At 51.9% G+C, this 19708-nt stretch overlaps 4 protein-coding genes across 4 annotated transcripts; all 4 read left to right on the top strand.

Annotated features, from left to right (window-relative positions):
* Positions 1-40: 40 nt before the first annotated feature.
* Positions 41-1684, top strand: LOC132073518 (inositol 1,4,5-trisphosphate receptor-interacting protein-like 1). Its single transcript, XM_059472612.1, has one exon. It carries the CDS (start codon positions 107-109, stop codon positions 1682-1684), a length of 1578 nt encoding a protein of 525 aa, XP_059328595.1. The 5' UTR covers positions 41-106.
* Positions 1685-1756: 72 nt separating this feature from the next.
* Positions 1757-6942, top strand: LOC132073517 (inositol 1,4,5-trisphosphate receptor-interacting protein-like 1). The gene is made up of 4 exons (XM_059472610.1): positions 1757-1776; positions 3262-3385; positions 5266-5446; positions 5558-6942. The coding sequence occupies exons 1-4, from the start codon at positions 1757-1759 to the stop codon at positions 6940-6942; spliced, it is 1710 nt and encodes a 569-aa protein (XP_059328593.1).
* A 72-nt stretch (positions 6943-7014) lies between these two features.
* On the top strand, positions 7015-12200 carry LOC132073516 (inositol 1,4,5-trisphosphate receptor-interacting protein-like 1). The gene is made up of 4 exons (XM_059472609.1): positions 7015-7034; positions 8520-8643; positions 10524-10704; positions 10816-12200. Exons 1-4 carry the CDS (start codon positions 7015-7017, stop codon positions 12198-12200), a joined length of 1710 nt encoding a protein of 569 aa, XP_059328592.1.
* Positions 12201-12272: 72 nt separating this feature from the next.
* LOC132073515 (inositol 1,4,5-trisphosphate receptor-interacting protein-like 1) lies at positions 12273-19708 on the top strand. The gene is made up of 6 exons (XM_059472608.1): positions 12273-12292; positions 13778-13901; positions 15782-16211; positions 16305-17442; positions 19024-19147; positions 19703-19708. The coding sequence occupies exons 1-6, from the start codon at positions 12273-12275 to the stop codon at positions 19706-19708; spliced, it is 1842 nt and encodes a 613-aa protein (XP_059328591.1).

Genomic DNA, 19708 nt, shown 5'->3' with positions numbered 1-19708 from the left:
CCTGCAGACCATGGATACCTGGGTATTGTGGCTCTTGCTCTTGCCAAGTTTAGTCCGGTACCCACAGCCCGTGGGTAATGGCTTGGACGAGGTGACACGTCTGCGAATGGAGGTGCGTGCCAAGCTCCAGGAAGAGGAGAAGATTCATCTGCAGCGGGAGGTGGAGCAGCTGGTCCTGCTGAAGCAGGGTGTCTTGGCCTGGGGAGACCTGCTCTCCTCTGCCCGGCAGCACTGGCAGCTCTGGGCTCTTGCTGGGCTCCTGCTCCTTCTCTTGGCACTGTGGTATATGTGGAGGAAAGGGAGCCTGAGGACAGAGGAGCAAGGAGAAGCACATGATGGTGTAAATGAAGAGGAGGTTGAAAATGTGCATGCACATGAAGAAGACTTTGGAAATGAAGATGAAGGAGACAATGAAATGGAGGTGGAGGAAGACGACAGTGATGATGGCCGTGCAGAGGATGTCGACAATGCTGCTGCCAATGAAGCTGGCAATGAAGCTGCCAATGCAGCAAACGTCAATGACGTTGGAAATCAAGTGCAAGAATTCCGTGATCGTGCCGACAACTTTGGAAGAATCATAATGGAGCGCGTACAGTGGCCTGTGCAGGACCTGCAGGGAGGATGCATGTGGACAAGAACCCTGATGGAGCATTTTGCAATTTATTTTCGACGGGTCTTGTCCAACAGTTTCTATCCGGTGCTGCAAGGAGCCATTGGGGTGGGCAGTGCCTTCGAAGGTTGGAGTCCCCGTGAGCAGGATGTTGTGTACCAGGTGCTCATACCCATGACACCTCCTCGAGGGCACAGCTTCCACCTAGAGCTGGGCACTGCATGGCAGAGGCGCTTGAGGAACTTCCACATCCGCGTGCACCAGGAGTGCACCTGCACGAGTGAGCAGCAGGGTGAGCACATGCTGTGCTTCCTGCACCACCCTGAGGAGGAGCTGAGGAGGCATCAGGATCCCAGCCTCCTTCATACCCTGTGCACGGGCTCCTACCTGGACGTGGAGAAAACTGCCCGCTGGTTCTACCAGCTGGTGAGAGCAATCTGGCCGGCTTTGCTTGAGTCACACAGTTGGCATTTAGTGCTGCTGCCCCCCAGACGCTCCTGCCAGTTCAAGGTGACCAACGGCAGAGAAAGCTACCGGATCGAGATCCTCTTTGGGGTGCGGCAAGGCAACTCAGACGTCTTTGTGAGCAGCCAGCCTAGGCAAGCCCACACCTCCAGCACAATCTGGCCAGAGAGCTACGCTGTGGCCGAGATGAAGTTCTTCAGGTACATCGCCAGGCAGGCTCCCCCTGACAGCTTGCACCTGAAATGCCTGCAGTTCTTCACTCGTCTTCAGCTGGGCTTAGGCTTTTCCACCTATACCATCAAGACCATTGTCATGCACCTCCTGAGCATCTTGCCCGCGTCACAGTGGCGCAGGAGACATTTTGTGAGCCGGCTGATGGATATCAGCGAGAGCCTGCGCACGTGTGTGGAAAGGAGACGCCTCAATCACTTCATTGTGGGCAACCAGAGGCTTCCTGAGGGCATCCGCTTGCCCCCAGAGGTCCTAATGGCCAGGTCACGCAATCTCTTCCATGACCTGGTGATGGATCCCGTTGCCCACTCTCAGGCAATGAACCAGTACATGGATCTGCAGCATTGGTTCAAACGGATCCTTAGAAATGAACAGTGAAAGAGGTTCTCCTGCACAGAGCTGTGCTTGTGAGGCTCACACCGGGGGGCAGAGAACCAGTTCTCAGGAGAGATGGGAAAAGAAGGGAGAAGGTAGGTTTCGGAGAGGGAAGGGAAAACGCTGCGTAGCAGCACTATGCCATCAGCAGCAGCAGCAGCAGCAGCAGCAGTGTGGTCTCAAGAGCCTCCCCAGCACTGCATCCAGTGATGACCAGGTTGGCTCCAAAGATCAAGGAACATGCACAAGGAAATGCTATTATTCCCCCACCTCTTTCTTTGAGTCCATTTTCCCTCTGAGGGCTTCATCTTGTGCCGAGACACGAATCTCAGAATCTCAGATGAGGGAATGTTTGAAAGGACCACTGGTGGCATCATTTGCTTCAGGGGTGCTCCCGGCAGGTCTTCCCGCTCTACACTACAAAGGATTGCGTTCGGATCAAGGTTGTTGACTCTCTCTCTCTGGGGAGGGAGACTCCACAATCCCTGGGCAATGTTTGGGATTGCTGAATGGACGTTGTTTCTCCTTCTTCCCTCATGGGAATCCTTCAGGTCAGCATTGTACCAACTGTGTTGGAGCTGACCTGATACTTTGTATATGTAAAGATCTAGGTTGTTAATTTGTGTATATATATCCCCTGTGTACATATTATATGCTAGAAAGCTTATCAATTATCATATATAATAGTAAAATATCATAAAAGCCAATGGAATAATATAAATATTGTCAACTACATGAATTATGTAACTATTATATCATGAGAAGAAATTATTCTAAAGGGTCAAATATGTAATTTTGTTTAAAGAATGCAATATAGCCAATATTTAGCGTCACTCTAAGTTGTGATACGTATTAATGCTCATAGGGCACTTATATCTTATATGGATGAAAACATGTTATTTTAAAATTTCCAAAAAATTGATACATTTATATCATACGTAGCAATTATAAATGTTATATTGTATATATAAGGAGTTTAATATATAAGAGTTTTTTTTAATGTAGTAGTAAAGACATATATCGTGTCTCTGTCTGCTGGGGACACACAACTATGTTCTATAGTTAGTGCTTTTATGAGTAGCAACCTGGAAATTTCGTTGCTCTTGATTCAATAAAGGACAAGATTCCAGAACCTGGATCATGCAAGACTTTATTGACCTCAACCAGACCTGTAGTGTAGGTAAAAGCAACAAGTTGTGAATCTGAGCTTGTGAAGAGTCTCCTTGAAATTGGCCATACTTGCAGTGGTGAATTGGTTCTAATCAGAAATTAAGTCCAGTTGACCGCGGCCCCTGCGACCACAGAAGGCCAGAAGGGCCTCCCTTGGAAGGATGCTTAAAAATGGTCTTGTTGCAACCCTGCTGCCAAGGGCAGGGACACCTTCTCCTGGGCCCGCTTGTTTCAGACCCCGTCCAGCCTGGCTTGGAACGCTGCCAGGGATGGGGCAGCCACAGCTGCTGTGGGCAGTGTGTGTAGGCAAGGGCCTGAGCAGCCTGAGAGGCAAGAATTTCTTGTGCATCTCCAGCCCAAGCCGGCCCACTGTCAGAGGGAAGCCACTGGGCCTGGTGCTGTCCCTGCAGGCCCTTGTCCACTGCCGCTCTCAGGTCTCTGCTGGGCCTGGTGCAGAGAGTGAAAGGCCGCAAGAAGGTGCCCCCGGAGAAGGCCTTGGAGAACGCTGGGGCCAGGAGTGCCACCATGAGGACGGCAAGCAGGGCCTGGTGTGGCCGTCAGGGCGGGAGGGCACAGGGCAGGCGCTGAGGCCCTGCCAGCTGGAGCTGGGAGCTCTGGAGTGCTGCTGGCAGAGAGCCGTGGGAGATCCGTGCAGCAGCAAGGACACGGGCTTCTAGATGTGTTAGAAAGCAGAGAAGAGCTGGAGAATGAGCACTGAAAGAGTAGGGTGTGTCCCTGTGGGGAACAAACTTCACAACGCCAGAGGTTATCTCCAGGGAGGACACAGAGGAGTCCTGTAATAGTATTGGAATAAAGGGAGAGGCCAAGGGACATTTCCCCTTGGGGTGTCTCGATTTCTTGAGACCCAGGACAAGGCCGCAGCCTCCTTTTTTATCCTAATTCCCAGGTGCATCACCCTCTTCCTTCCCCCACTGCCTGAGGTACTCGGAAGGAACAAGACTTCTCCAGTTTCCTACTGTATGGAACCCCTCTGCCACTTTGATTGTGGAGGCAGGAATGGCACCATACACACGCACCAAGCTTCATGCACAGCAAGCAACTTTTATTGAGTGCTCTCTTCCTTTGCAGATCTGAATGTCTGCCTGGTCAGTCCACATTGGTTGAAGCAGTTGCCACCCGGTCAAACAGCCAATAGCTGCTGGTGTCCCCAACGGTCCGGGCCTGCTCCCTAACGGTCCACACTGGTTAAGTTTCATCATTAAAGTACTTATAGAATTACTTCTGCTTCAGTTCTAAAATTAGGATGAAATGAAAGCGTGAGGCCTTCAGGCAAGCTGCTGACCACCACAATAGCCCTCTGGTTTATATCTTTGTAACCCTGCAGAAGACACAGGCAGGGAAGGGGGGGGCGCTGGGCTCACCCTTTATGTAAGGCGGGGTTCCACCTGTCTAGAGCTTAATGATGGTGCTGATGGGGTTGAGCATTTTTGGGTAGGAATCAGGGGGAAGAGCTACAATAGCAGCCTGCGACTCTTAGATGGCGGTTCATCACTGCAGTCTGTGTAGCTGTGCCTGTTTATGCACAGAAAGACAGACCAATCTATCTGGAACTGGTCACCTAAAAGACATCTTTCTAATGCAGAACAATTGTGCTGGGAAACTCTTTCTGGAGTAGAAAAAAGGAGTGCTCTCCAGAGGCCTGGTCCACAAGTGGTGTGGGGAAGCCAGGAGGATGCTGTCATGCTCATTCTTCAGAAAAGCAGCAGGGCTGAAACCAAAGTGCAGCTTTTATAGACTCAGAGATTTAACTGAAGCTCAGCATGGAGTCAAGGCTTTGACTCCGTGATCCTCAAGAGTGCCTTCCAACATGGATATCTATGAGATTGCCAGTGGACGGCAGCTGAGAAAAAAGACAAGAGAAGGGCCAAGAGAGGTTCTTTGAAGAAGATTCACTCAAAGGCTGCCTTAACCGGTACCCCAGGGCCCCTGCGACAGTCTGAGCTGGGGTGGGGACAAAGGGTGGGGCTGGGCTGGCTGTGGTGTACTGTGACGTCCATGACGTGACGGGGCCATGTCACAAATGGGGGCAGCTATACAAGGCCCCAGCAGGTAACGCTGGCCCTGTATTGCTTGGGCAAGCGGTGAGTGCACACATGGTGGGGAAGCTGGGCTGGGGATAAGGGCCGGGGCAGAAACGCAGTACCCGGGGCTGGCTTTTCCCCCTGCATCCAGGAACAGCCCCTCATGGCCCAGCCTTGGGCAGGACACCGTGCTGCTGCTGCTGCTGCTCGGGCAGCGGAACGGGCCTGGCTGCTTGCCAGCTCTCTGGGGTCCTGTGCTTCCTGCTCCCAGATCCCTGGAATTCCTGTCCCTGCTGCCCCCCACAATCCCTGCTGCCAGCTGGCTCCCTCTCAGCCCCTCCCTCTCAAGGCCTTCTCTCCATCCTCCTGCAGACCATGGATACCTGGGTATTGTGGCTCTTGCTCTTGCCAAGTTTAGTCCAGTACCCACAGCCCGTGGGTAATGGCTTGGACGAGGTGACACGTCTGCGAATGGAGGTGCGTGCCAAGCTCCAGGAAGAGGAGAAGATTCATCTGCAGCGGGAGGTGGAGCAGCTGGTCCTGCTGAAGCAGGGTGTCTTGGCCTGGGGAGACCTGCTCTCCTCTGCCCGGCAGCACTGGCAGCTCTGGGCTCTTGCTGGGCTCCTGCTCCTTCTCTTGGCACTGTGGTATATGTGGAGGAAAGGGAGCCTGAGGACAGAGGAGCAAGGAGAAGCACATGATGGTGTAAATGAAGAGGAGGTTGAAAATGTGCATGCACATGAAGAAGACTTTGGAAATGAAGATGAAGGAGACAATGAAATGGAGGTGGAGGAAGACGACAGTGATGATGGCCGTGCAGAGGATGTCGACAATGCTGCTGCCAATGAAGCTGGCAATGAAGCTGCCAATGCAGCAAACGTCAATGACGTTGGAAATCAAGTGCAAGAATTCCGTGATCGTGCCGACAACTTTGGAAGAATCATAATGGAGCGCGTACAGTGGCATGTGCAGGACCTGCAGGGAGGATGCATGTGGACAAGAACCCTGATGGAGCATTTTGCAATTTATTTTCGACGGGTCTTGTCCAACAGTTTCTATCCGGTGCTGCAAGGAGCCATTGGGGTGGGCAGTGCCTTCGAAGGTTGGAGTCCCCGTGAGCAGGATGTTGTGTACCAGGTGCTCATACCCATGACACCTCCCCGAGGGCACAGCTTCCACCTAGAGCTGGGCACTGCATGGCAGAGGCGCTTGAGGAACTTCCACATCCGCGTGCAGCAGGAGTGCACCTGCACGAGTGAGCAGCAGGGTGAGCACATGCTGTGCTTCCTGCACCACCCTGAGGAGGAGCTGAGGAGGCATCAGGATCCCAGCCTCCTTCATACCCTGTGCACGGGCTCCTACCTGGACGTGGAGAAAACTGCCCGCTGGTTCTACCAGCTGGTGAGAGCAATCTGGCCGGCTTTGCTTGAGTCACACAGTTGGCATTTAGTGCTGCTGCCCCCCAGACGCTCCTGCCAGTTCAAGGTGACCAACGGCAGAGAAAGCTACCGGATCGAGATCCTCTTTGGGGTGCGGCAAGGCAACTCAGACGTCTTTGTGAGCAGCCAGCCTAGGCAAGCCCACACCTCCAGCACAATCTGGCCAGAGAGCTACGCTGTGGCCGAGATGAAGTTCTTCAGGTACATCGCCAGGCAGGCTCCCCCTGACAGCTTGCACCTGAAATGCCTGCAGTTCTTCACTCGTCTTCAGCTGGGCTTAGGCTTTTCCACCTATACCATCAAGACCATTGTCATGCACCTCCTGAGCATCTTGCCCGCGTCACAGTGGCGCAGGAGACATTTTGTGAGCCGGCTGATGGATATCAGCGAGAGCCTGCGCACGTGTGTGGAAAGGAGACGCCTCAATCACTTCATTGTGGGCAACCAGAGGCTTCCTGAGGGCATCCGCTTGCCCCCAGAGGTCCTAATGGCCAGGTCACGCAATCTCTTCCATGACCTGGTGATGGATCCCGTTGCCCACTCTCAGGCAATGAACCAGTACATGGATCTGCAGCATTGGTTCAAACGGATCCTTAGAAATGAACAGTGAAAGAGGTTCTCCTGCACAGAGCTGTGCTTGTGAGGCTCACACCGGGTGGCAGAGAACCAGTTCTCAGGAGAGATGGGAAAAGAAGGGAGAAGGTAGGTTTCGGAGAGGGAAGGGAAAACGCTGCGTAGCAGCACTATGCCATCAGCAGCAGCAGCAGCAGCAGCAGCAGTGTGGTCTCAAGAGCCTCCCCAGCACTGCATCCAGTGATGACCAGGTTGGCTCCAAAGATCAAGGAACATGCACAAGGAAATGCTATTATTCCCCCACCTCTTTCTTTGAGTCCATTTTCCCTCTGAGGGCTTCATCTTGTGCCGAGACACGAATCTCAGAATCTCAGATGAGGGAATGTTTGAAAGGACCACTGGTGGCATCATTTGCTTCAGGGGTGCTCCCGGCAGGTCTTCCCGCTCTACACTACAAAGGATTGCGTTCGGATCAAGGTTGTTGACTCTCTCTCTCTGGGGAGGGAGACTCCACAATCCCTGGGCAATGTTTGGGATTGCTGAATGGACGTTGTTTCTCCTTCTTCCCTCATGGGAATCCTTCAGGTCAGCATTGTACCAACTGTGTTGGAGCTGACCTGATACTTTGTATATGTAAAGATCTAGGTTGTTAATTTGTGTATATATATCCCCTGTGTACATATTATATGCTAGAAAGCTTATCAATTATCATATATAATAGTAAAATATCATAAAAGCCAATGGAATAATATAAATATTGTCAACTACATGAATTATGTAACTATTATATCATGAGAAGAAATTATTCTAAAGGGTCAAATATGTAATTTTGTTTAAAGAATGCAATATAGCCAATATTTAGCGTCACTCTAAGTTGTGATACGTATTAATGCTCATAGGGCACTTATATCTTATATGGATGAAAACATGTTATTTTAAAATTTCCAAAAAATTGATACATTTATATCATACGTAGCAATTATAAATGTTATATTGTATATATAAGGAGTTTAATATATAAGAGTTTTTTTTAATGTAGTAGTAAAGACATATATCGTGTCTCTGTCTGCTGGGGACACACAACTATGTTCTATAGTTAGTGCTTTTATGAGTAGCAACCTGGAAATTTCGTTGCTCTTGATTCAATAAAGGACAAGATTCCAGAACCTGGATCATGCAAGACTTTATTGACCTCAACCAGACCTGTAGTGTAGGTAAAAGCAACAAGTTGTGAATCTGAGCTTGTGAAGAGTCTCCTTGAAATTGGCCATACTTGCAGTGGTGAATTGGTTCTAATCAGAAATTAAGTCCAGTTGACCGCGGCCCCTGCGACCACAGAAGGCCAGAAGGGCCTCCCTTGGAAGGATGCTTAAAAATGGTCTTGTTGCAACCCTGCTGCCAAGGGCAGGGACACCTTCTCCTGGGCCCGCTTGTTTCAGACCCCGTCCAGCCTGGCTTGGAACGCTGCCAGGGATGGGGCAGCCACAGCTGCTGTGGGCAGTGTGTGTAGGCAAGGGCCTGAGCAGCCTGAGAGGCAAGAATTTCTTGTGCATCTCCAGCCCAAGCCGGCCCACTGTCAGAGGGAAGCCACTGGGCCTGGTGCTGTCCCTGCAGGCCCTTGTCCACTGCCGCTCTCAGGTCTCTGCTGGGCCTGGTGCAGAGAGTGAAAGGCCGCAAGAAGGTGCCCCCGGAGAAGGCCTTGGAGAACGCTGGGGCCAGGAGTGCCACCATGAGGACGGCAAGCAGGGCCTGGTGTGGCCGTCAGGGCGGGAGGGCACAGGGCAGGCGCTGAGGCCCTGCCAGCTGGAGCTGGGAGCTCTGGAGTGCTGCTGGCAGAGAGCCGTGGGAGATCCGTGCAGCAGCAAGGACACGGGCTTCTAGATGTGTTAGAAAGCAGAGAAGAGCTGGAGAATGAGCACTGAAAGAGTAGGGTGTGTCCCTGTGGGGAACAAACTTCACAACGCCAGAGGTTATCTCCAGGGAGGACACAGAGGAGTCCTGTAATAGTATTGGAATAAAGGGAGAGGCCAAGGGACATTTCCCCTTGGGGTGTCTCGATTTCTTGAGACCCAGGACAAGGCCGCAGCCTCCTTTTTTATCCTAATTCCCAGGTGCATCACCCTCTTCCTTCCCCCACTGCCTGAGGTACTCGGAAGGAACAAGACTTCTCCAGTTTCCTACTGTATGGAACCCCTCTGCCACTTTGATTGTGGAGGCAGGAATGGCACCATACACACGCACCAAGCTTCATGCACAGCAAGCAACTTTTATTGAGTGCTCTCTTCCTTTGCAGATCTGAATGTCTGCCTGGTCAGTCCACATTGGTTGAAGCAGTTGCCACCCGGTCAAACAGCCAATAGCTGCTGGTGTCCCCAACGGTCCGGGCCTGCTCCCTAACGGTCCACACTGGTTAAGTTTCATCATTAAAGTACTTATAGAATTACTTCTGCTTCAGTTCTAAAATTAGGATGAAATGAAAGCGTGAGGCCTTCAGGCAAGCTGCTGACCACCACAATAGCCCTCTGGTTTATATCTTTGTAACCCTGCAGAAGACACAGGCAGGGAAGGGGGGGGCGCTGGGCTCACCCTTTATGTAAGGCGGGGTTCCACCTGTCTAGAGCTTAATGATGGTGCTGATGGGGTTGAGCATTTTTGGGTAGGAATCAGGGGGAAGAGCTACAATAGCAGCCTGCGACTCTTAGATGGCGGTTCATCACTGCAGTCTGTGTAGCTGTGCCTGTTTATGCACAGAAAGACAGACCAATCTATCTGGAACTGGTCACCTAAAAGACATCTTTCTAATGCAGAACAATTGTGCTGGGAAACTCTTTCTGGAGTAGAAAAAAGGAGTGCTCTCCAGAGGCCTGGTCCACAAGTGGTGTGGGGAAGCCAGGAGGATGCTGTCATGCTCATTCTTCAGAAAAGCAGCAGGGCTGAAACCAAAGTGCAGCTTTTATAGACTCAGAGATTTAACTGAAGCTCAGCATGGAGTCAAGGCTTTGACTCCGTGATCCTCAAGAGTGCCTTCCAACATGGATATCTATGAGATTGCCAGTGGACGGCAGCTGAGAAAAAAGACAAGAGAAGGGCCAAGAGAGGTTCTTTGAAGAAGATTCACTCAAAGGCTGCCTTAACCGGTACCCCAGGGCCCCTGCGACAGTCTGAGCTGGGGTGGGGACAAAGGGTGGGGCTGGGCTGGCTGTGGTGTACTGTGACGTCCATGACGTGACGGGGCCATGTCACAAATGGGGGCAGCTATACAAGGCCCCAGCAGGTAACGCTGGCCCTGTATTGCTTGGGCAAGCGGTGAGTGCACACATGGTGGGGAAGCTGGGCTGGGGATAAGGGCCGGGGCAGAAACGCAGTACCCGGGGCTGGCTTTTCCCCCTGCATCCAGGAACAGCCCCTCATGGCCCAGCCTTGGGCAGGACACCGTGCTGCTGCTGCTGCTGCTCGGGCAGCGGAACGGGCCTGGCTGCTTGCCAGCTCTCTGGGGTCCTGTGCTTCCTGCTCCCAGATCCCTGGAATTCCTGTCCCTGCTGCCCCCCACAATCCCTGCTGCCAGCTGGCTCCCTCTCAGCCCCTCCCTCTCAAGGCCTTCTCTCCATCCTCCTGCAGACCATGGATACCTGGGTATTGTGGCTCTTGCTCTTGCCAAGTTTAGTCCAGTACCCACAGCCCGTGGGTAATGGCTTGGACGAGGTGACACGTCTGCGAATGGAGGTGCGTGCCAAGCTCCAGGAAGAGGAGAAGATTCATCTGCAGCGGGAGGTGGAGCAGCTGGTCCTGCTGAAGCAGGGTGTCTTGGCCTGGGGAGACCTGCTCTCCTCTGCCCGGCAGCACTGGCAGCTCTGGGCTCTTGCTGGGCTCCTGCTCCTTCTCTTGGCACTGTGGTATATGTGGAGGAAAGGGAGCCTGAGGACAGAGGAGCAAGGAGAAGCACATGATGGTGTAAATGAAGAGGAGGTTGAAAATGTGCATGCACATGAAGAAGACTTTGGAAATGAAGATGAAGGAGACAATGAAATGGAGGTGGAGGAAGACGACAGTGATGATGGCCGTGCAGAGGATGTCGACAATGCTGCTGCCAATGAAGCTGGCAATGAAGCTGCCAATGCAGCAAACGTCAATGACGTTGGAAATCAAGTGCAAGAATTCCGTGATCGTGCCGACAACTTTGGAAGAATCATAATGGAGCGCGTACAGTGGCATGTGCAGGACCTGCAGGGAGGATGCATGTGGACAAGAACCCTGATGGAGCATTTTGCAATTTATTTTCGACGGGTCTTGTCCAACAGTTTCTATCCGGTGCTGCAAGGAGCCATTGGGGTGGGCAGTGCCTTCGAAGGTTGGAGTCCCCGTGAGCAGGATGTTGTGTACCAGGTGCTCATACCCATGACACCTCCCCGAGGGCACAGCTTCCACCTAGAGCTGGGCACTGCATGGCAGAGGCGCTTGAGGAACTTCCACATCCGCGTGCAGCAGGAGTGCACCTGCACGAGTGAGCAGCAGGGTGAGCACATGCTGTGCTTCCTGCACCACCCTGAGGAGGAGCTGAGGAGGCATCAGGATCCCAGCCTCCTTCATACCCTGTGCACGGGCTCCTACCTGGACGTGGAGAAAACTGCCCGCTGGTTCTACCAGCTGGTGAGAGCAATCTGGCCGGCTTTGCTTGAGTCACACAGTTGGCATTTAGTGCTGCTGCCCCCCAGACGCTCCTGCCAGTTCAAGGTGACCAACGGCAGAGAAAGCTACCGGATCGAGATCCTCTTTGGGGTGCGGCAAGGCAACTCAGACGTCTTTGTGAGCAGCCAGCCTAGGCAAGCCCACACCTCCAGCACAATCTGGCCAGAGAGCTACGCTGTGGCCGAGATGAAGTTCTTCAGGTACATCGCCAGGCAGGCTCCCCCTGACAGCTTGCACCTGAAATGCCTGCAGTTCTTCACTCGTCTTCAGCTGGGCTTAGGCTTTTCCACCTATACCATCAAGACCATTGTCATGCACCTCCTGAGCATCTTGCCCGCGTCACAGTGGCGCAGGAGACATTTTGTGAGCCGGCTGATGGATATCAGCGAGAGCCTGCGCACGTGTGTGGAAAGGAGACGCCTCAATCACTTCATTGTGGGCAACCAGAGGCTTCCTGAGGGCATCCGCTTGCCCCCAGAGGTCCTAATGGCCAGGTCACGCAATCTCTTCCATGACCTGGTGATGGATCCCGTTGCCCACTCTCAGGCAATGAACCAGTACATGGATCTGCAGCATTGGTTCAAACGGATCCTTAGAAATGAACAGTGAAAGAGGTTCTCCTGCACAGAGCTGTGCTTGTGAGGCTCACACCGGGTGGCAGAGAACCAGTTCTCAGGAGAGATGGGAAAAGAAGGGAGAAGGTAGGTTTCGGAGAGGGAAGGGAAAACGCTGCGTAGCAGCACTATGCCATCAGCAGCAGCAGCAGCAGCAGCAGCAGTGTGGTCTCAAGAGCCTCCCCAGCACTGCATCCAGTGATGACCAGGTTGGCTCCAAAGATCAAGGAACATGCACAAGGAAATGCTATTATTCCCCCACCTCTTTCTTTGAGTCCATTTTCCCTCTGAGGGCTTCATCTTGTGCCGAGACACGAATCTCAGAATCTCAGATGAGGGAATGTTTGAAAGGACCACTGGTGGCATCATTTGCTTCAGGGGTGCTCCCGGCAGGTCTTCCCGCTCTACACTACAAAGGATTGCGTTCGGATCAAGGTTGTTGACTCTCTCTCTCTGGGGAGGGAGACTCCACAATCCCTGGGCAATGTTTGGGATTGCTGAATGGACGTTGTTTCTCCTTCTTCCCTCATGGGAATCCTTCAGGTCAGCATTGTACCAACTGTGTTGGAGCTGACCTGATACTTTGTATATGTAAAGATCTAGGTTGTTAATTTGTGTATATATATCCCCTGTGTACATATTATATGCTAGAAAGCTTATCAATTATCATATATAATAGTAAAATATCATAAAAGCCAATGGAATAATATAAATATTGTCAACTACATGAATTATGTAACTATTATATCATGAGAAGAAATTATTCTAAAGGGTCAAATATGTAATTTTGTTTAAAGAATGCAATATAGCCAATATTTAGCGTCACTCTAAGTTGTGATACGTATTAATGCTCATAGGGCACTTATATCTTATATGGATGAAAACATGTTATTTTAAAATTTCCAAAAAATTGATACATTTATATCATACGTAGCAATTATAAATGTTATATTGTATATATAAGGAGTTTAATATATAAGAGTTTTTTTTAATGTAGTAGTAAAGACATATATCGTGTCTCTGTCTGCTGGGGACACACAACTATGTTCTATAGTTAGTGCTTTTATGAGTAGCAACCTGGAAATTTCGTTGCTCTTGATTCAATAAAGGACAAGATTCCAGAACCTGGATCATGCAAGACTTTATTGACCTCAACCAGACCTGTAGTGTAGGTAAAAGCAACAAGTTGTGAATCTGAGCTTGTGAAGAGTCTCCTTGAAATTGGCCATACTTGCAGTGGTGAATTGGTTCTAATCAGAAATTAAGTCCAGTTGACCGCGGCCCCTGCGACCACAGAAGGCCAGAAGGGCCTCCCTTGGAAGGATGCTTAAAAATGGTCTTGTTGCAACCCTGCTGCCAAGGGCAGGGACACCTTCTCCTGGGCCCGCTTGTTTCAGACCCCGTCCAGCCTGGCTTGGAACGCTGCCAGGGATGGGGCAGCCACAGCTGCTGTGGGCAGTGTGTGTAGGCAAGGGCCTGAGCAGCCTGAGAGGCAAGAATTTCTTGTGCATCTCCAGCCCAAGCCGGCCCACTGTCAGAGGGAAGCCACTGGGCCTGGTGCTGTCCCTGCAGGCCCTTGTCCACTGCCGCTCTCAGGTCTCTGCTGGGCCTGGTGCAGAGAGTGAAAGGCCGCAAGAAGGTGCCCCCGGAGAAGGCCTTGGAGAACGCTGGGGCCAGGAGTGCCACCATGAGGACGGCAAGCAGGGCCTGGTGTGGCCGTCAGGGCGGGAGGGCACAGGGCAGGCGCTGAGGCCCTGCCAGCTGGAGCTGGGAGCTCTGGAGTGCTGCTGGCAGAGAGCCGTGGGAGATCCGTGCAGCAGCAAGGACACGGGCTTCTAGATGTGTTAGAAAGCAGAGAAGAGCTGGAGAATGAGCACTGAAAGAGTAGGGTGTGTCCCTGTGGGGAACAAACTTCACAACGCCAGAGGTTATCTCCAGGGAGGACACAGAGGAGTCCTGTAATAGTATTGGAATAAAGGGAGAGGCCAAGGGACATTTCCCCTTGGGGTGTCTCGATTTCTTGAGACCCAGGACAAGGCCGCAGCCTCCTTTTTTATCCTAATTCCCAGGTGCATCACCCTCTTCCTTCCCCCACTGCCTGAGGTACTCGGAAGGAACAAGACTTCTCCAGTTTCCTACTGTATGGAACCCCTCTGCCACTTTGATTGTGGAGGCAGGAATGGCACCATACACACGCACCAAGCTTCATGCACAGCAAGCAACTTTTATTGAGTGCTCTCTTCCTTTGCAGATCTGAATGTCTGCCTGGTCAGTCCACATTGGTTGAAGCAGTTGCCACCCGGTCAAACAGCCAATAGCTGCTGGTGTCCCCAACGGTCCGGGCCTGCTCCCTAACGGTCCACACTGGTTAAGTTTCATCATTAAAGTACTTATAGAATTACTTCTGCTTCAGTTCTAAAATTAGGATGAAATGAAAGCGTGAGGCCTTCAGGCAAGCTGCTGACCACCACAATAGCCCTCTGGTTTATATCTTTGTAACCCTGCAGAAGACACAGGCAGGGAAGGGGGGGGCGCTGGGCTCACCCTTTATGTAAGGCGGGGTTCCACCTGTCTAGAGCTTAATGATGGTGCTGATGGGGTTGAGCATTTTTGGGTAGGAATCAGGGGGAAGAGCTACAATAGCAGCCTGCGACTCTTAGATGGCGGTTCATCACTGCAGTCTGTGTAGCTGTGCCTGTTTATGCACAGAAAGACAGACCAATCTATCTGGAACTGGTCACCTAAAAGACATCTTTCTAATGCAGAACAATTGTGCTGGGAAACTCTTTCTGGAGTAGAAAAAAGGAGTGCTCTCCAGAGGCCTGGTCCACAAGTGGTGTGGGGAAGCCAGGAGGATGCTGTCATGCTCATTCTTCAGAAAAGCAGCAGGGCTGAAACCAAAGTGCAGCTTTTATAGACTCAGAGATTTAACTGAAGCTCAGCATGGAGTCAAGGCTTTGACTCCGTGATCCTCAAGAGTGCCTTCCAACATGGATATCTATGAGATTGCCAGTGGACGGCAGCTGAGAAAAAAGACAAGAGAAGGGCCAAGAGAGGTTCTTTGAAGAAGATTCACTCAAAGGCTGCCTTAACCGGTACCCCAGGGCCCCTGCGACAGTCTGAGCTGGGGTGGAGACAAAGGGTGGGGCTGGGCTGGCTGTGGTGTACTGTGACGTCCATGACGTCACGGGGCCATGTCACAAATGGGGGCAGCTATACAAGGCCCCAGCAGGTAACGCTGGCCCTGTATTGCTTGGGCAAGCGGTGAGTGCACACATGGTGGGGAAGCTGGGCTGGGGATAAGGGCCGGGGCAGAAACGCAGTACCCGGGGCTGGCTTTTCCCCCTGCATCCAGGAACAGCCCCTCATGGCCCAGCCTTGGGCAGGACACCGTGCTGCTGCTGCTGCTGCTTGGGCAGCGGAACGGGCCTGGCTGCTTGCCAGCTCTCTGGGGTCCTGTGCTTCCTGCTCCCAGATCCCTGGAATTCCTGTCCCTGCTGCCCCCCACAATCCCTGCTGCCAGCTGGCTCCCTCTCAGCCCCTCCCTCTCAAGGCCTTCTCTCCATCCTCCTGCAGACCATGGATACCTGGGTATTGTGGCTCTTGCTCTTGCCAAGTTTAGTCCAGTACCCACAGCCCGTGGGTAATGGCTTGGACGAGGTGACACGTCTGCGAATGGAGGTGCGTGCCAAGCTCCAGGAAGAGGAGAAGATTCATCTGCAGCGGGAGGTGGAGCAGCTGGTCCTGCTGAAGCAGGGTGTCTTGGCCTGGGGAGACCTGCTCTCCTCTGCCCGGCAGCACTGGCAGCTCTGGGCTCTTGCTGGGCTCCTGCTCCTTCTCTTGGCACTGTGGTATATGTGGAGGAAAGGGAGCCTGAGGACAGAGGAGCAAGGAGAAGCACATGATGGTGTAAATGAAGAGGAGGTTGAAAATGTGCATGCACATGAAGAAGACTTTGGAAATGAAGATGAAGGAGACAATGAAATGGAGGTGGAGGAAGACGACAGTGATGATGGCCGTGCAGAGGATGTCGACAATGCTGCTGCCAATGAAGCTGCCAATGCAGCAAACGTCAATGACGTTGGAAATCAAGTGCAAGAATTCCGTGATCGTGCCGACAACTTTGGAAGAATCATAATGGAGCGCGTACAGTGGCCTGTGCAGGACCTGCAGGGAGGATGCATGTGGACAAGAACCCTGATGGAGCATTTTGCAATTTATTTTCGACGGGTCTTGTCCAACAGTTTCTATCCGGTGCTGCAAGGAGCCATTGGGGTGGGCAGTGCCTTCGAAGGTTGGAGTCCCCGTGAGCAGGATGTTGTGTACCAGGTGCTCATACCCATGACACCTCCCCGAGGGCACAGCTTCCACCTAGAGCTGGGCACTGCATGGCAGAGGCGCTTGAGGAACTTCCACATCCGCGTGCAGCAGGAGTGCACCTGCACGAGTGAGCAGCAGGGTGAGCACATGCTGTGCTTCCTGCACCACCCTGAGGAGGAGCTGAGGAGGCATCAGGATCCCAGCCTCCTTCATACCCTGTGCACGGGCTCCTACCTGGACGTGGAGAAAACTGCCCGCTGGTTCTACCAGCTGGTGAGAGCAATCTGGCCGGCTTTGCTTGAGTCACACAGTTGGCATTTAGTGCTGCTGCCCCCCAGACGCTCCTGCCAGTTCAAGGTGACCAACGGCAGAGAAAGCTACCGGATCGAGATCCTCTTTGGGCTGCGGCAAGGCAACTCAGACGTCTTTGTGAGCAGCCAGCCTAGGCAAGCCCACACCTCCAGCACAATCTGGCCAGAGAGCTACGCTGTGGCCGAGATGAAGTTCTTCAGGTACATCGCCAGGCAGGCTCCCCCTGACAGCTTGCACCTGAAATGCCTGCAGTTCTTCACTCGTCTTCAGCTGGGCTTAGGCTTTTCCACCTATACCATCAAGACCATTGTCATGCACCTCCTGAGCATCTTGCCCGCGTCACAGTGGCGCAGGAGACATTTTGTGAGCCGGCTGATGGATATCAGCGAGAGCCTGCGCACGTGTGTGGAAAGGAGACGCCTCAATCACTTCATTGTGGGCAACCAGAGGCTTCCTGAGGGCATCCGCTTGCCCCCAGAGGTCCTAATGGCCAGGTCACGCAATCTCTTCCATGACCTGGTGATGGATCCCGTTGCCCACTCTCAGGCAATGAACCAGTACATGGATCTGCAGCATTGGTTCAAACGGATCCTTAGAAATGAACAGTGAAAGAGGTTCTCCTGCACAGAGCTGTGCTTGTGAGGCTCACACCGGGTGGCAGAGAACCAGTTCTCAGGAGAGATGGGAAAAGAAGGGAGAAGGTAGGTTTCGGAGAGGGAAGGGAAAACGCTGCGTAGCAGCACTATGCCATCAGCAGCAGCAGCAGCAGCAGCAGCAGTGTGGTCTCAAGAGCCTCCCCAGCACTGCATCCAGTGATGACCAGGTTGGCTCCAAAGATCAAGGAACATGCACAAGGAAATGCTATTATTCCCCCACCTCTTTCTTTGAGTCCATTTTCCCTCTGAGGGCTTCATCTTGTGCCGAGACACGAATCTCAGAATCTCAGATGAGGGAATGTTTGAAAGGACCACTGGTGGCATCATTTGCTTCAGGGGTGCTCCCGGCAGGTCTTCCCGCTCTACACTACAAAGGATTGCGTTCGGATCAAGGTTGTTGACTCTCTCTCTCTGGGGAGGGAGACTCCACAATCCCTGGGCAATGTTTGGGATTGCTGAATGGACGTTGTTTCTCCTTCTTCCCTCATGGGAATCCTTCAGGTCAGCATTGTACCAACTGTGTTGGAGCTGACCTGATACTTTGTATATGTAAAGATCTAGGTTGTTAATTTGTGTATATATATCCCCTGTGTACATATTATATGCTAGAAAGCTTATCAATTATCATATATAATAGTAAAATATCATAAAAGCCAATGGAATAATATAAATATTGTCAACTACATGAATTATGTAACTATTATATCATGAGAAGAAATTATTCTAAAGGGTCAAATATGTAATTTTGTTTAAAGAATGCAATATAGCCAATATTTAGCGTCACTCTAAGTTGTGATACGTATTAATGCTCATAGGGCACTTATATCTTATATGGATGAAAACATGTTATTTTAAAATTTCCAAAAAATTGATACATTTATATCATACGTAGCAATTATAAATGTTATATTGTATATATAAGGAGTTTAATATATAAGAGTTTTTTTTAATGTAGTAGTAAAGACATATATCGTGTCTCTGTCTGCTGGGGACACACAACTATGTTCTATAGTTAGTGCTTTTATGAGTAGCAACCTGGAAATTTCGTTGCTCTTGATTCAATAAAGGACAAGATTCCAGAACCTGGATCATGCAAGACTTTATTGACCTCAACCAGACCTGTAGTGTAGGTAAAAGCAACAAGTTGTGAATCTGAGCTTGTGAAGAGTCTCCTTGAAATTGGCCATACTTGCAGTGGTGAATTGGTTCTAATCAGAAATTAAGTCCAGTTGACCGCGGCCCCTGCGACCACAGAAGGCCAGAAGGGCCTCCCTTGGAAGGATGCTTAAAAATGGTCTTGTTGCAACCCTGCTGCCAAGGGCAGGGACACCTTCTCCTGGGCCCGCTTGTTTCAGACCCCGTCCAGCCTGGCTTGGAACGCTGCCAGGGATGGGGCAGCCACAGCTGCTGTGGGCAGTGTGTGTAGGCAAGGGCCTGAGCAGCCTGAGAGGCAAGAATTTCTTGTGCATCTCCAGCCCAAGCCGGCCCACTGTCAGAGGGAAGCCACTGGGCCTGGTGCTGTCCCTGCAGGCCCTTGTCCACTGCCGCTCTCAGGTCTCTGCTGGGCCTGGTGCAGAGAGTGAAAGGCCGCAAGAAGGTGCCCCCGGAGAAGGCCTTGGAGAACGCTGGGGCCAGGAGTGCCACCATGAGGACGGCAAGCAGGGCCTGGTGTGGCCGTCAGGGCGGGAGGGCACAGGGCAGGCGCTGAGGCCCTGCCAGCTGGAGCTGGGAGCTCTGGAGTGCTGCTGGCAGAGAGCCGTGGGAGATCCGTGCAGCAGCAAGGACACGGGCTTCTAGATGTGTTAGAAAGCAGAGAAGAGCTGGAGAATGAGCACTGAAAGAGTAGGGTGTGTCCCTGTGGGGAACAAACTTCACAACGCCAGAGGTTATCTCCAGGGAGGACACAGAGGAGTCCTGTAATAGTATTGGAATAAAGGGAGAGGCCAAGGGACATTTCCCCTTGGGGTGTCTCGATTTCTTGAGACCCAGGACAAGGCCGCAGCCTCCTTTTTTATCCTAATTCCCAGGTGCATCACCCTCTTCCTTCCCCCACTGCCTGAGGTACTCGGAAGGAACAAGACTTCTCCAGTTTCCTACTGTATGGAACCCCTCTGCCACTTTGATTGTGGAGGCAGGAATGGCACCATACACACGCACCAAGCTTCATGCACAGCAAGCAACTTTTATTGAGTGCTCTCTTCCTTTGCAGATCTGA

Source organism: Ammospiza nelsoni, chromosome 5 (assembly GCF_027579445.1).
Source record: "Ammospiza nelsoni isolate bAmmNel1 chromosome 5, bAmmNel1.pri, whole genome shotgun sequence".
In the NCBI taxonomy this organism is placed as follows: Eukaryota; Metazoa; Chordata; class Aves; order Passeriformes; family Passerellidae; genus Ammospiza; species Ammospiza nelsoni.
This window is presented reverse-complemented; position numbering and strand designations above follow the sequence as displayed.